We start from the raw sequence: 15,699 nt of genomic DNA on the forward strand, positions 1-15,699 counted from the left end.
GTGCTGGGATTAAAGGCGTGCGCCACCACTGCCTGGCTTTTTTTTGTTATTTTTAAGTGTGTGTGTCTGTCTGTGTGTTTGTGTCTATGTGTGTGGATATGTGTACCTGACTTAAAATGTCTGTGAGGAACAGAGGCATTGAATCCTCCTGGAGCTTGAGTTACACTTAGTTGTAAGCTTCCTGACATGGGTGTTGGGAATTAAACTCTTGTCCTATGGGGGAAAAAAAAAGTATGCTCTTAACCACTGAGCTAGCTATCTCTCTAACTCCTCAATTTTCTTATTTCCTTCGGTCTTAGGAGTGAGAAGAGTAGGTTGTTAAAACCATTCTACTGAAGTCTTTGCTGCCTGTGGCAGTAATAAAGCATTCTGATGAACAGGCTACTAGTGAAAGGGAAATTACAAAAGATAAAAAGGCAATAAAACTGAAAGTAGACCCCTTTGTTTAAAAACTGTTCATAGCTAGAGGTGTAGCTCAATGCTAGTGGATATGCTTAATCTGCTGGAGGCCCAAGCTTCATCCCTAATACTGAACAGGGTTAATAATGATTCCAATCTACAAACCCTACTCACTCTGTTTCTTTTTATCTTCTTAGGAAATATACTCCCAAACTAGACCCAGGGTGGAACGCTTCTTCCAGTGGGGAGTAGGTAAGTTGAGTTTTAATGAGGCACGATCAGTTACTTCATCCTATTGAACTATTGAACTAGGTTTTCATGAATAGAATAGGTACTGGAGACCATAGAGTCATTGAAATTGAATGGAAAAATTTAGAGCTATGTAGATGTTTTCTGGAAGATAATCTATGTTTGAATCAGGTTTCAGAGTAGTTCATGAATCTCTTCAACATTATTAGGATTGTTGGGCTAGCAAGTGCTTGTACCCTGAATTAAACAAAAAATGTTCAGGCGGGGGATATGTAGTTCAGTAGCAGAATGTTTTCTTAAAATATGTGAGATCCAATGCTAAAAAAATTGCAATGTGAGCTTACTCCTCACCAGATTTTCTGAATCATAGTAATTCATTAGTTGCCATTAATAAATGTTGCACAGGCCAGGCGTGGTGGCTCATGCCTTTAATCCCAATACTCAGGAGGCAGAGGCAAAGGCAGGTGGATCTCTGCAATTTCAAGGGAGCCTGTTCTATACAGTGAGCTCCAGGACAGCCAGAACCACCTAGAGCCCATCTCAAAAAAAAAAAAAAAAAACCCAAAATAAACAAAAACTTATAAAAAAAATAAAAGCTGTACAAATCTAGGTGCAGGAAGGAACTGAGCTTCTGTACTTGGGAGAGGTTTTTCCATAAATAGTAGTGTTCTTACATTTTTTAGATTTTATTGTCCTTGATTGTGTCTCACTTATGGGCACTTATCATGTGCACCCACAGACCGAGTTTATGATTTTTGTTTTGTCTAATTTCAGCCTGGAATTAGTTAAATAATAGAGATATTGACAAGTATTTCATTCTCTTTAGGCTATCTCAGAACATTAAATCTTGCTTTTCCAGGGGTTTCTTCTCATGGCAGAATAAGACCTGTAACTGAGGAGTGACCCTCGCTGTTAACCTGTCATTTCCCACTGATTAATGGCAGCAGGCATTATTTGAGATATTTGTTTTTCTCCTCCTGAACACAGAGTTACTACAAAGACATTTAGAAGAAGCATTCCATTATACCAAGACAGTGAGTCCATTTTTCAGCAGTCACAGCTAAGGCATATAGGCAGAAGAAGCTAGGCTTTGGCTTCAGGTGTAGTCTTAAAACATGTCTAAGCAATCCACCATGAGGGAACATATATTCTGTATGGGGAGGATATACACACATGAATGTGAAGTACAAGGTACCCTAGGATGAGATAGCAAGGATGGTGCAGAGAATAACATCTGATGGTACTTCAGAGAAGGAGGCAGGGTCTATGCTGATGAGCTTTCTCGAGGAGACAGCGCCTAAGCAGGCTCTAATTGGCTGGGAGACTGGCTCCATAGAGAGGAGAGGAAACGAGACATCGTGCAAATCCAAATCCTAAGACATACTTAGGCATGGCAAATAAGGTCATGTGTTGTATTATTTATTTTATGAGTAGGCTCACTGTTGTATGCATTTATTTATTTATTTATCTATCTATTTATTTATTTATTTATTTATTTATGGTTTTTCGAGGCAGGGTTTCTCTGTGTAGCTTCGCTCTGTAGACAAGGCTTGCCTCGAACTCACAAAGATCCATTTGCCTCTGCCTCCCGAGTGCTGTTATTACAGGCGTGCGCCACCACCACCCGGCTTATTTTTAAGTTATTAAATTCTGCCACTACCAAGAGTGGCTATTTATTTCCAGCATCAACTTTTTTCTAATTTGCTTGTTATTGCTGTGACAAATACCATGACCAAAGCAAGTTGGGGAGGAAAGGGTTTGTTCCAGGTTACAGTCTATAGCCCATCATGGAGGGAAGTGAGATGGGCCTTCCCAAATCATCAGCCATTAATCAAGAAAATGCTCTATAGACTTGCTTATAAGCCATTCTGATAGAGTCCTTTATTCAGTTCAAGTTCCTCTTGCCAGATGACTTTTGGCTTGTATCAAGTTGAGCAGAACCTAACCATCACAAATTTTCCTTCATTATCCAAATATATTGTTCTTGAGTTCAAATAAAAAGTTCAGATGGCAAAGGATGCTTGCTTTTCTGAGTTGAATGTGTTTGGTTCCTGAAACAATGTGTTGAAAAGAAGCATAGTGACACACACACACACACACACACACACACACACACACACACACACACACAGTTGGCCCTGGTGGTGTGTATCCAGAATCCCATCACTCAGAAGGTGAAGCAGGTTTGTCAATTCCAAGCCTGTTTGGGATATAATGTAAGTTTAAATTCAGCGTGGGCCACATATCCAGACTATCTTTAAAAAAGTGTGAGCTGGTCTTGCTGACACCTCTAATCCGAACATTTGGGAGGTGAGACGGGATGATCATGAATTCAAAGCCTCTTCATACTAAATGAAACCAGATTTAAGAAACCAAAAAACAAATGTCTGTTAGCAGAAAGCAAAGGATGGATGGTTGGGAAACATTTGGTACTGTGTGTTCTAGTTATGTGTGAGATTTTTGCTTTGGGTTTAATGAGTAATTTATGGAGTTATTTCCCAATCTGATTCTATTGTAGACAACTATGATTATCTCCAAAGTGCGCCTCCTGGATTTTTCCCAAGACTTGGTGTTATTGGTTTTGCTGGTTTTATTGGACTCCTTTTTGCTAGAGGTAGGTGCAATTTTGTAGGTTTATTCCCCAGCCAGTTTATATGGGAGAGATGGGATATATGTTAGGTTCTTTTTAATCTATCTATCAATCTATCTATCTATCTATCTATCTATCTATCTATCTATCTATCTATTATGTGCACAGAAGAGGGTGCCAGATCTCATTACAGATCTATCTATCTATCTATCTATCTATCTATCTATCTATCTATCATGTGCACAGAAGAGGGTGCCAGATCTCATTACAGATGGTTGTGGGCTACCATGTGGGTGCTGGGAATTGAGCTCAGGAACTCAGGACCTCTGGAAGAACAGTTGGTGCTCTTAACCTCTGAGCCATCTCTCCAGCCCCATATGTTAGGTTTTTATCTATATTTACTAATTTTCTGATTAGTTAGTTCCTAAATGTGGACTTCTTAATATATAATTCATTTCCTTGTTCACTCCATTACATTTGATGTCAAACATACATAGAAGTTGTATATTCTTGGTAAGAAAAAGAAATTAGTTATAATTAATAAGCACATCTGCTTGTTCAAATATCGATTGCTCTTTGATATAGAAAGAGTGAACAGAGTTTTTCACACCTGTCAAACTGTAATGTTTGAGCTGTTATGACCAGGCTATTAATCACAGCAAGTAGGACAGTGATTTACTAGTTTTTAACTTCTTCAGGTGTCATACCTTCAGTTAGTGATGATATAAAAACTTTTAAAATGCTTAAAATTAGAACCTCATAAGTATCCCCAAATATTACTGTAGGGGCTGGGCCGTATACCTCTGGCAGAATGCTTGCCTAGTGTGCTTGAGGCCCTAGGCTCTACCCCAAGACAAGAAAAAATATTACTCTATTTTACTACTGTATCACAAAATGGTGGTAAAAGGTTTCTCTATGAAGAAATTATTTTTGTGATCTATCTGGAATTTTACTAGTTGTAAAATAAATGTTTATGGCATAAAATGCAGATATTACAAAAATTCCAATTAGATATTTAGTATGATTTAGTTCATACCTGTAATTCCAGCTTTCAGGAGGCTGAGGCAAGAAGCTTGTCTTAAGATCAGTTTGGGCGGGCTGGAGAGATGGCTCAGTGGTTAAGAGCACAGACTGCTCTTCCAGAGGTCCTGAGTTCAAATCCCAGCAACCACATGGTGGCTCACAACCATCTGTAATGAGATCTGGCGCCCTCTTCTGGCCTGCAGGGACACGTGCAGACAGAACACTGTGTACATAATAAATAAATCTTTAAAAAAAAAAAAAAAGAAGAAGAAGAAGATCAGTCTGGGGTACATAGTGAGTTCCAGACCAGCCTGGCCTACAGACTGAGATTCTCTCTCAAACAAAACACAACAAACAAAAATTCCAAATAGAAATATCCCAACAAAGAACTCTGTAATCTGACCACCATAAAAGAGAAGCAGAGATTTATAGCAGTTGCTCTAAGGCTTCTTCCCTCTTCGTGCAGAAAGTGTTTTTAGAGGCAGAGGCTGAACAGAGGTGCCCTCCTTGGTTCCGCTGAGGAATAAAGTCCTGCCCATTTTCCTCTTTCATTCTCTACCATTTGTTCTCACCTCATTGCTAGGTTCTCCAAACTTAGTGTCCTCCTAGTTGTGTGTCACCTTGTAACCTGGCCTGGACTTCTCAGATCCACTATTGAGCCCTATTTTCTGGGCTTTTATGTCACCTTCTTCATGGTGTGTTCAGCTATGTTGGTGAACTACATGCTTAAGTTGCTTTTAAAAAAATTATGAGAGGCAAACTTGCCAACACCTTATATATCTCTTCCTTATACTGACAGTTGGGATAGCTTGGAGTTCTTTTCCATCCAAACTAGCATCTGTCATTGCAGATGGCAGAATGGATAGCCAGTCTGGATACTTGTTGCTTCTCCTTTTTTTTTTTTTTAATTCTTGGAAAATTTGAACATCTTCAATGTTCTGAATTTGTTTGGCATGGTGACTACACTAAGATACTTTTAGCCCTTGGTAGTATGCCTTCTTTGGCTCAAGAGTGATGCGTATCTGCTTTTTCTTTGAGGGTTTGCTTTCTTTTCCCTTCCTGAATGGTTTTAATTAATAATTGAGTTCTTTCTAATTGGCCATAGTGTGTCTTATGTTTTCTTGCTTGTTTCTTTCATTCTTTGAATATTTTCCTTTGGTCATTTCCATGAGGTCTTTTTCAGTGGCTGTTGGTTTTTATGTTGAACTGTTTTCTTCTAGTGCAGTAGCTCCTGTTGGTTCGACGACACTTAACAGGTTTAGCTTTGTTTTTACCATTCTGTTTCCTGTCGAGTCATTTGATTTTCTTCTTGCTCGTCTTGGACTTTCTCTTTTATGTTGCAGGCTCTCCTCCAATGTCTGCTGATCCCTGGTTGTCCAGTCATGTTTCTGGATGAGGCAATTGAAATAAATGCTTGTAAGAACTCTGTACAGATATGGCAGGCTCTTTGTTAGGGCAAGCTGGATGGTGGGAGCTGTGTTTGTGTGCAGGAGGTCTTAAGCACAAACACTGGTGTGTGTGTGTGTGTGTGTGTGTGTGTGTGTGTGTGTGTGTGTGTGTGTAGTTTCTCAGCATAAAATTCATGATTTTTTTTTCTTAGTGAGACTTTGCCCTGCTTTTAAAATTGGCCTGTCATGACTTCCAGGAACAGGTTTGCACTGGGATGGCATGGAGGGAAGAAAGGAGTCATCCACTCCATGACCCCATGGACAGGACTTGTATTTGTCTGCCTATTTTGCTTCCTGGTTGCTCTCTCTATTGCCCATAGTCATTGCCATCTGTGCCTGGGGAAGATCTGCTCTCTCCTTTGCCACACATCCCTTCTTTAAGACAATGCCAACTGGTCTTTCATTTCTGTCCATACTTTTTTTTAATTAGGGTGTGTGTGTATGTGTGTGTGTGTGTGTCTGTGTGTGTGTATATGTGTGTGTGTGTAGTACTAGGGAACAACCTGGTGTGTGTGTGTGTGTGTGTGTGTGTGTGTGTGTGTGTGTGTGTAGTACTAGGGAACAACCTGGGGCCTCATACGTGCCAGGCAAGTGCTCTACCAACTGTGCTATAGTCCTAGCAGTTGATACTTTTTTTTTGTGGTGCTAGGATGAAATACAGGGCTTTACTTAAGCTAAGCAGGTAATCTACCACTGACCCACATCCCCAACCGGGATGGTTGCTCTGCCAGTGGCCCCTCTACACATTTTCTCTTCCTTACGGGGGTTTCTGATCTATATTTTATTTTCTTACTGCTGTGTTGATGAAATCTCAGGAAGGAGAGGAACAGTTGTCTTTTGTATTTAAATAGGAAGGTGGTCTGTTTGCTTTAAAAAAAATCAAACAATAGAAACAAAATTACTGTTATTATTTGTTGTTGTTGTTTTGAGACAGGGTTTCTCTGTGTAGCTTTGCGCCTTTTCCTGGAACTCACTTGGTAGCCCAGGCTGGCCTCCAAGATCCACCTGGGTCTGCCTCCCAAGTGCCCCAGCTTCTGACATCACCGCCCAGCTTGTTATTTTTTCTTTTTTTAAAATTTCTGTTTCCTTAGAAACAATGTTCTCAAGTTGGGCATGCTGGTAGTCCCAACACTTTAATCCCACACCTGTAATCCTACTACATGGAAGACGGAGGCAGAAAAATAACAAGTTCAAGACTAGTCTTGGCTACATAGTGAGACCATCTCAAAAAGCAAAATGAAGCCAGAAAAGCAAACACAAACAAATAAACAAAACCTGGAAGAAAGGCAAAGGAGTACATACCTGTAGGCCAACTTAGACTACATTGCCTTAATAATTATTAATTTTGATCATTTTTGAGACAAGGTTTCTCTGTGTAGTTTTGGCTGTCCTGGAACTCACTGTGTAGATCAGGCTGGCCTCGAACTCACAGAGATCCACCTGCTTCTGCCTCCTGACTGCTGGAGTTAAAGGCATGCATATGCCATCACCACCTGACACCTTAATAATTAGTTAATGGTGGCTCTATTGAAATATTTGTTGACTGAAGGAAGTCAGTCACAAAGGGTCACACTTTGTATGATTCCATGTATATAAAATTGCCAGAGTAGGCAAATATATAGAGATTGAAAATAGGTTTCTCTCAGCCTTATGTAGTTGTTATTGGGGATGGAGGATATGGCTGGCTGGGTGCCTTCCTTCCTGCCTTCCTGCCTTCCTGCCTTCCTGCCTTCCTGCCTTCCTTCTTCCCTCCTTCCCTCCCTTCCTCTCTCCTCCCTCCCTCCCTCCCTCCCTTCCTATCTTTCTATCTTCATTTCTTGGTGCTGGGAATTTCAGGGCCTTGTGCATGCTAAGCATATATTTAACCATCAAAGGTGGGGGTTTCTTTTGAGAATAACGGAGTTGATTGTGATGATGGTTACAGAGCTTTGTGAATATGCTAAGTCGTTGTATTTTGTACTTTAAATGGGTGAAATGTATAATTATATCACAAAGCTGTAAAGAAGCAGCGTTTTGTTTTATTGTATGTACTATTAAGTAATATTTCAATTTAGAGTGAAAGATACCTTGTTTGGCATTAAAAGTATAAAGTAAATTGTGAGAGTAAAGATATCAAATCATCTGGTAATGTCCACTTTTTATTGGTCAGGTTCAAAACTAAAGAAGTTGGTGTATCCCCCTTTTTTCATGGGATTAGGTGCCTCTATCTATTACCCACAACAAGCCATTGCCTTTGCCCAGGTAAGTCAGACCCAGTAAGCAAGTGTGTCCCTCAGCCCTGCTTTTGTGTGACTGGTAGCTCTCCTGGTTTATTTTATTTTGTAGTTCTTATTACGCCAAACTAAAAATTATTTCATAGCCAACTTAAAAGTGTCTCCTCACACCTGGCAGTGGTGGTGCACACCTTTAATCCCAGCACTCGGGAGGCAGAACCAGGCGGATCTCTGTGAATTCGAGGCCAGCCTGGTCTACAGAGCAAGATCCAGGACAGGCTCCAAAACTACACAGAGAAACCCTGTCTCATGTCTCGGAAAAAAACCAAAAAAAAAAAAAAAAAAAAAAAAAAAAAAAAAAAAAAGCTTTTCCTCACTATTTACCTCAGTACCAGCCCTCCTTCCAGTAATGCCACTGTTCAGAGAATGCATGATAATTTGAATATTAATCCAAGAAGATTTAAGATACCATTTATATACTTATGCAGAAGTCTAAAGACTCATTGTCCAAAGCTGATAATTACAGGCCACTTTCAGCCTGCCCTTACTGTACAGACTGTGCTCTGGCCTTCATGCTTTCTCCTTAGTATTGGTGCCATACTCACTTTCCTTATTGCATCATGAGGTGTGTGCTCTCCTCTGGTGTGAAGGTCCTATTTGGGGTTCTCAGTTAACTGTGTTTTTCTTACCCTTCAGACCTCAGTTTGATGATATGTCAAGTAGATAGATTAGAGTTGACTGATAACTTGGGGAAAGATAGATCACAGGTTCTCCAAGCATGGCCTTAAGATCAATAGGATCAGCATCTCCTGAGAAGTTGTCAGAGCTGTAAATTCTCAGGCTCCGTCCCATACTAATTGAATTAGGCAGTGTAAGGATGTGCATTAGCTATCTCTGTTTTAGCAGGGCTTCCAGGTGATTCACATGCCATGATATTTGAGAACCACTGATTTACCCTGGGCAAAGTGGCAAGAGGAAGACAGGCTTTGAGGACATAGGGGACTGCTGGGCAGAACTTCCATTATCACATGGACATACTGTCCTAGGAAGAGACGGCAGTGCAGTCCTCAGAATCAGGCCAAGTCAACACTGGGTCTTTCGGAGTCCTCATGATAGAAGTCGCAATTCCCAGACTGGGCTGCAGTTGTAGGTGGGAATCTAGTGGCCACAGCAGTGAAATTGATGGTTTTGATTATGAGATTGTTTGTAACAGTCCTGGAAGCAGAAAGTTAATGTTCTGTCCCTGATCTTGCTCCAGCTCAGGAAGAATGAATAATGTCTGCCTTGCCTAGAATAAAGAAAAACCAAACAAACAACTAAACGCCATTCTAGTCTCTTAAGTTTCAGAAGTAAATGGGAGGCAGGGCCTGGCTGCTGGTTGTGAAACCAGAATATCTTCTGTAGTCACCACCAAGGTGGTAGGAGTAGGATGTGATGAAAAAGATCTGGAAGTGGGTGGTGGTGACGGTTGACTAATAAGGATATTCTTACTCCACTGAAGTATACTCCTAAAACAGTTAACATGGTAAAGTTGCTGTTAATTTGACTGTCTTTTAGAAATCCTGTCATGCATATTTTACTACAAGAAAACCAAGCCAGAAGAGCACCAACTTTGAAAGAGATTTTCTAATCTTTCATCATGTTGTTTAGTTACAGTTTCAGTTTTCCTTTTTAGAAACCTCGAACTTGGATGGACCACTTAGCCACTTAAATTCTGTTCTGTTCAGTAGTATATAGCTAAAAATAATATACAAATCCCACAGATTGGGGCAGGGGAAGTAGTAGCTCAGGGGTACAACACTTGCCCAGCATTTGTAAGGTTCCATACCCAAACCACAAAAAAGAAAATACAATCCCCTCATATTTATGGAAAATGTTATTTTTCTTTTAGAAATGTGAAACACTGAGAATAGCAGTATCCTATGTGGTAAATGCTCAACATATCTAACAAGGATCCTAAGACTCTTAGCATATCATATATTTTAAGAGCAGTAGGTGAAACTGAGGAATATGACATGGAGAAATCAGCATGTTACAGAGACCACTCTTTTTTACAAGCATTGGGATTTTAGACAGGTCGTGGCCTTTTGAGTGTATCCTTACAGTCTTCCTGTTCGTACTGTTCTGTAGGGTAGGGATAACTCATGTGAAAGTGTTTTGTAAAACAGCACTATATAGATTAATTATAAAAATTAAGAAGAGAATTCTAAGTGGTAGCACATGCACCTGATCCCAGCACTTGGGAAGCAGTGGAAAGCAGAGCTCTGAGTTCGAGGCCAGCCTGGTCTACAAAGTGAGTTCCAGGACAGCCAGGGCAACATAGAGAAACCCTGTCTCCTCGAAAACAAAACAAACAAACAAAAAATCTAAGAGCTGGAGAGATGGCCCCATGGTTAAGAGCTGTTACTGCTCATCCAGAAAAAGTGTTTGATTCCCAGCACCCACATCAGGGCAACTCACAACCAGTCCAAGGGATCTGATGCCCTCTTTTGGTCTCCACGTGTAGCTGTGTGCACATGGCAGACATACATGTGCCTGTGTGTACAAGAGCACGCACACGCACACACACACACACCAAATAAACAGTTTTGAAGTATTATAATGGAATAGAGCAATCAGCATTCTTTGTTATAAGTAAAACCAATGAATGCAAATGACTAGAAGACTAGAAGCCTTTTTTTTTTTTCTTTTTTCTTTTTTGGTTTTTTGAGACAGGGTTTCTCTGTGTAGCTTTGTGCCTTTCCTGGAACTCACTCTGTAGACCAGGCTGGCCTCGAACTCACAGAGATCCGCTTGCCTCTGCCTCCCGAGTGCTGGGATTAAAGGTGTGCGCCACCAACGCCCAGCCGAGAAGCATTTTTTTTTTGAAGGCCCACTATGTGGGAAAAAGTTTTCCAGGAGAGTTGGTTGGCTCAGTGGTTGTGAGCACTTGCTGTTTTTGCAGAGGACCCAGGTTTGATTTCTAGCATCCACATGGCAGCTTACAACTGTTTGTAATTCCAGTCCCAGATGATCTGATGCCCTCTTCTGACCTCCACAGGCACTGGACATGTGTGTGATATGGTACACACATACAGGCAAAACACTGAAATACACACACACACACACACACACACACACACACACACACACAAATTCTAGGAATTCAAGCCAGATAGTCAAAGATAAGCAAACACATTTTAAGGTCATGACCTTTCTAAGGCCAGGGCCTCGTGGGGTATTGGAAAGATGATTATGGATCATGCTACCTACTAAGTCTCTATAGTAATTAAAGACTTCATCATGGCTGTGCCTAGGAAAATTGGATGTATCTTCATTGGGTTCACATATTTTATATCTAACTCTTCAAAATGAATGAATGATTTTTTTTCACCTTAGCTTGGCTTGGTTGATTATAATGTACCAGGCTGGGTACTAGATGGGTTAGGTAGAAGTTTCCTCCTCTATATGATTTTAAGAATTCTCCATATCATCAGTGGTCTCCTACATTTAGTTTAGAAGATATACCTTTTGGGAGCTGGGATGAAGGTATCAGTAACATATATAATATTCCAGGTTTGATCATTAGCACCAGCCATAAAAATATATACTTATAATTTTTAGCAAGTTATTTTGAGAGATAACTAAATGTAACCAGACTATTTTCTTCTTATCCTTTTTCCTATCTCTGGTTTTTCATTGTTTTATTTTTATTTTTTATTTGTTTCTGTTTTATAGTTTTTTTTTTTGCTTTTGAGACAGGATTTCACTCTGTTGTTGAGGCTGGCCTTGAATTTGCAGCAGTCTACCTGCCCCAGCCTCCTGGGTGCTGAGATTATAGATGTCAGCCACCATACTGAGCTAGGCTTGTCTTTTCTTTTTCTTTTGTGCTAATGGAGATTGAAGCCAGGATGTTTCCTGGACAAGTGCGCCACCATTGAATGTTATGCAGGATTAATGGATGTGTCCCACAACTTCCTATAGTAGTTACACACCCACACACACAGCAGTCAAATGCAGTACTTTTGTAGACAGAAGAATTCATTCTCTTGTTTATCATTCATACATGGAATGTCCATCAGTCTTTTCTATTTGTGTTTCAAGGTCAGCGGGGAGAAGTTATATGACTGGGGATTACGAGGGTACATAGTTGTAGAAGATTTGTGGAAGGAACATTTTCAGAAGGTGAGAAACATTTTTATTATCTTCCTTTAGGTTTAAATATGTGGTTTTTCTAAGGTTTGGTAAAATACTTGAATAACCTTATTCCTTTAATTGCTTCTTCTGTTGGCTTTTAGTCATATCTCCTACTCAGCTTTTGAAGTTTCCTTTTTGGAAGAGTAGTAAAATGTCTGAATATTTGGTTATTTTCAATAGGTCAAAAAATGGTGACTAAAAATCCCAATGTAGCCTTATACAATTCTGTTCTATATATAGTTTCCTCAGAGTGAAGCATATTGTCTAACAGTTGTACCATAAATGGATTCAAGGTCAGTGAGATACACCCACATGGTGGAAAGAGAAAACTCCCTCCCACAAGTTGTTCTCTAACCTACACACACACACACACACACACACACACACACACACACACACACACATACACATAAAAATGTGATTAAAAATACTTGGGGCTGGAGAGATGGTTCAGTGGTTAAGAGCACTGACTGCTCTTCCAGAGGACCTGGGTTAGATTCCTGGCACCCACAGGTGGCTTTACAATTGTCTGTCACTCCATTCCTGGGGAATCTGCCTCTTCTGGCCTCCAAAGGCACCAGGCACATATGTGGTACCTATGCACATATGCAAACAAAACATCCATACACATAAAGTAATTAAGTAATGTAAAAAAGCCCTGGGTTTGCCAGACAGTGGTGCCACCTTTAGTTCTAGCACTGGGGAGGCAGAGGCAGGCAGATCTCTGTGAGTTTGAGGTCAGCCTGGTCTACAGAGCGAGTTCCACAACAGCAAAGGCTACACGCAGAAAACCCTGTTTTGAAAGAAAAAAGCCCTGGACTTCAATGGAATATATTATGCTCTCAAGAAAAAAAGAATGGATAATTGAGACATATACCCTCCCTTGATTTTACACTTAATTATAAGCTCTTTTCTTATCTTTAGTATTATTTGTTCATCTCCCATCTGAGGCTCCAGTGTGTTGGGGAGTAGTCATAGGCCACACATTCTCTGTGCTATCTGGTGGATGAGTAGCAGAGAGAGAGGAGGTTGTGCCATCATAAGGATGTGTCACTTTTCAAGTCTCCTGGTGGCCACGTAGCTGATTGTATGTGGCCTGTAGAAATGGTGTCTTTTTTGTGATAAAGCAGACTCAGTACAGAACAAGGCATTGTGCTGCCTTGTGTTCAGATATCCAGCTAAAGGCAAACTGGGGTTCTTATGTTAACAAACCTTCTGCAGCATAGATCAAAGAAAGTTCATTTTGACTGCAATTAGTTCAAAAGAAAATACTCATAAAATATGTAAATGGAAGGTAGCAGAGGCAAATATGATTGATCAAAGCATATTAAATACACTCATGAAAATGTCATCATGAAGCCTGTTATTTTGTACCATAATATGCACTCATCAAAATGTCTTTAAATAAATTCACTAGAGTTGTGCTTTAGTAACATTACAGAGTAAGTTATAAGCCTTCCTCATTGTATATAAAAAGAACCTTTCAATACAATGTTAAGACTGATTTTATTTATTTTATGTGTATGAACGTTTTTTTTTTTCATGTATGTCTGTGTCCTACTTGTGTGCCTAGTGCCCATGAGGCCAGAAGAGGGTGTTGGATTCCCTGGTGCTGGAGTTACAGATGATTGTGAGTCACCATGTGGGTGCTGGGAATAGAATATGGGTTCATTGCAAGAACAAGTGCTCTAATCACTGAGCGGACTCTCCAGCCCCAACACTGATTTTTATACTGGTGGCTTATAAGGAGTTAGTCCCCTTTGAGCCCATTTAAATTAACTCTTTTATTAAGGGCTGGGGATATAGTTCATAGGTAGAGTGCAAGACCCCAGGTTCAGTCCCCAGTACCACTCAATACAACAAACAAACAGACAAACAAACAAACAAACAACCCAACCCCGCCTTTAGTCTCCAACCCATAGCAGACCTTGCCCCAGCATCCCAAGTGCTCTGGTGACAAGTGTGAACCACCAGGGCTGGCTGAACTCGCTCTCAAGAAGGAAATTCTCCATCAGTATCACATGTCACCGGCACTGCCTTTTAAAGAAGAAATTTAGTTTATTTTCACTTCTGGTATTTTCTTTGGCAGCCTTCTTACCTGTTTAAAAATCCTAACAAGCACATACCAGAATTTTATATGGGAAAGAATTAAACATCAGAAAAAAAAAAAACTGTACATGTTTCTGGGAAGAGTCATGAAAAGTGAGACCAAATTAGTATCTACTGCTCATTGGGCTGTGGTGCAGCCACAGACTAGGGCATACTAACTTTAGAGGAGGATCTTCTAGGAGCCTCTGTGGGTTGCTGTGAGATCTCCAGACATGCATGCACACCAAAGCAAAGGTTGGTGTCACTGGGAAACCCCTCTCTCTGTTCAGAGAATTCAACTGAACAAATTAAACAGACCAACATTTTGTGGTAATTTGAAGACCCCAGGAAGAAAAAAAAAAGATAAAACCCAAGGCATTTAAAGCTATTCATAGATTTTTTTTTTTTTATGCAAGTCTTCTTGGAGTTGGGTGGCAAAGATTTCTAAGTAGCTCATCACTGGAGGCTAGAGAGATGCCTCAGTGATCAAGAGCACTGGCTACTCTTCTCGAGCATGTGGATTCAGTTCCCTTCATGACAGTTCTTAACTGTCTGTAACTCCAGTTCCAGGTGCTCCACATCTTCTGGCCTCTGTGAGTGCCAGCCATGCAAGGGGTACATAGACACACACGTAGGCAATCACCCATACACATAAAAGTGAAATGAGTAAATAATTCATCCTATGGGTCTACAGTTGTGTTCTGTCTGTCACACTGCTCACTGCCTTTTTCAAACTTTGTAGGAACTTCATAGTGCTATTCCGTGTATTTACCCCCTGATGGCTGTCCTCGACAAGAGAAAGTAAAATTGATGCTCGCTCTGTTAGATCTTTACTGCAAGGTTTCAGAGGATTTAGTAGGAGGTCATATTAGATCAAGATTTGGTAGACTTAGATTTCAGAAGTTATTAGATAATGAAGTACCCTTTTCTCTGATGACATATTGTGATGACCCCTCCACACACACACATACAGCACCTTGTTGGATTTCATGGTTTTTAAAGGTCTTTGGACTTTTTAAAACTACAGGTACATTTTAATTAACTGTTTCATCAAGTGCTAATTATAACCCAGCAGAAGCACAGCATGGTTCAAGACTGTTGGCAGTTGAGAATAAGTGGAAAGCAGGAAAACAATGGTTTAACCTTTAGTTGATGACCTCCTTGTAGGGGGACTCCCTTTCTTACTTTAATTTTCTTTAAAAAAAAAACTTTAAAAAATTACTTATTTTATGTGCACTGGTGTTTTGCCTTCACATATATCTATGCGAAAGTGTTGGATCCCGGGAACTGGGGTTACAGACAGTTGTGAGCTGCCACGTGGGTCCTCTGGAAGAGCAACCAGTGCTCTCAACCACTGAGCCCTCTCTCCAGCCCCCCATTTTTATTTCAATGTGTTTATTTTTCATTGTGCATGTTAATCATATGGTAAAGGGTTTCTTTTCATTAATTTACTACTACTATTATTATGTTACATGAGTATGAGTGCTTTTTTTTTTTTGCATGTAAGTCTGCA

General features: G+C 40.2%; 1 protein-coding gene across 4 annotated transcripts in view; it reads left to right on the forward strand.

Moving 5' to 3' along the window:
• The window catches only part of Apoo (apolipoprotein O), a 51,565-nt gene that overhangs the window by 20,941 nt on the left and 14,925 nt on the right, over positions 1 to 15,699 (forward strand). For all 4 annotated transcript variants that reach the window (XM_036175284.1, XM_036175286.1, XM_036175288.1 and 1 more), the window contains exons 4-7: positions 597 to 651; positions 3,167 to 3,262; positions 7,859 to 7,950; positions 12,006 to 12,086. In XM_036175284.1, coding sequence (XP_036031177.1) covers positions 597 to 651; positions 3,167 to 3,262; positions 7,859 to 7,950; positions 12,006 to 12,086 — 324 coding nt within the window. The remainder of the gene's footprint in view (positions 1 to 596; positions 652 to 3,166; positions 3,263 to 7,858; positions 7,951 to 12,005; positions 12,087 to 15,699) is intronic.

Source organism: Onychomys torridus, chromosome X (genome assembly GCF_903995425.1).
Source record: "Onychomys torridus chromosome X, mOncTor1.1, whole genome shotgun sequence".
Lineage (NCBI taxonomy): Eukaryota > Metazoa > Chordata > Mammalia > Rodentia > Cricetidae > Onychomys > Onychomys torridus.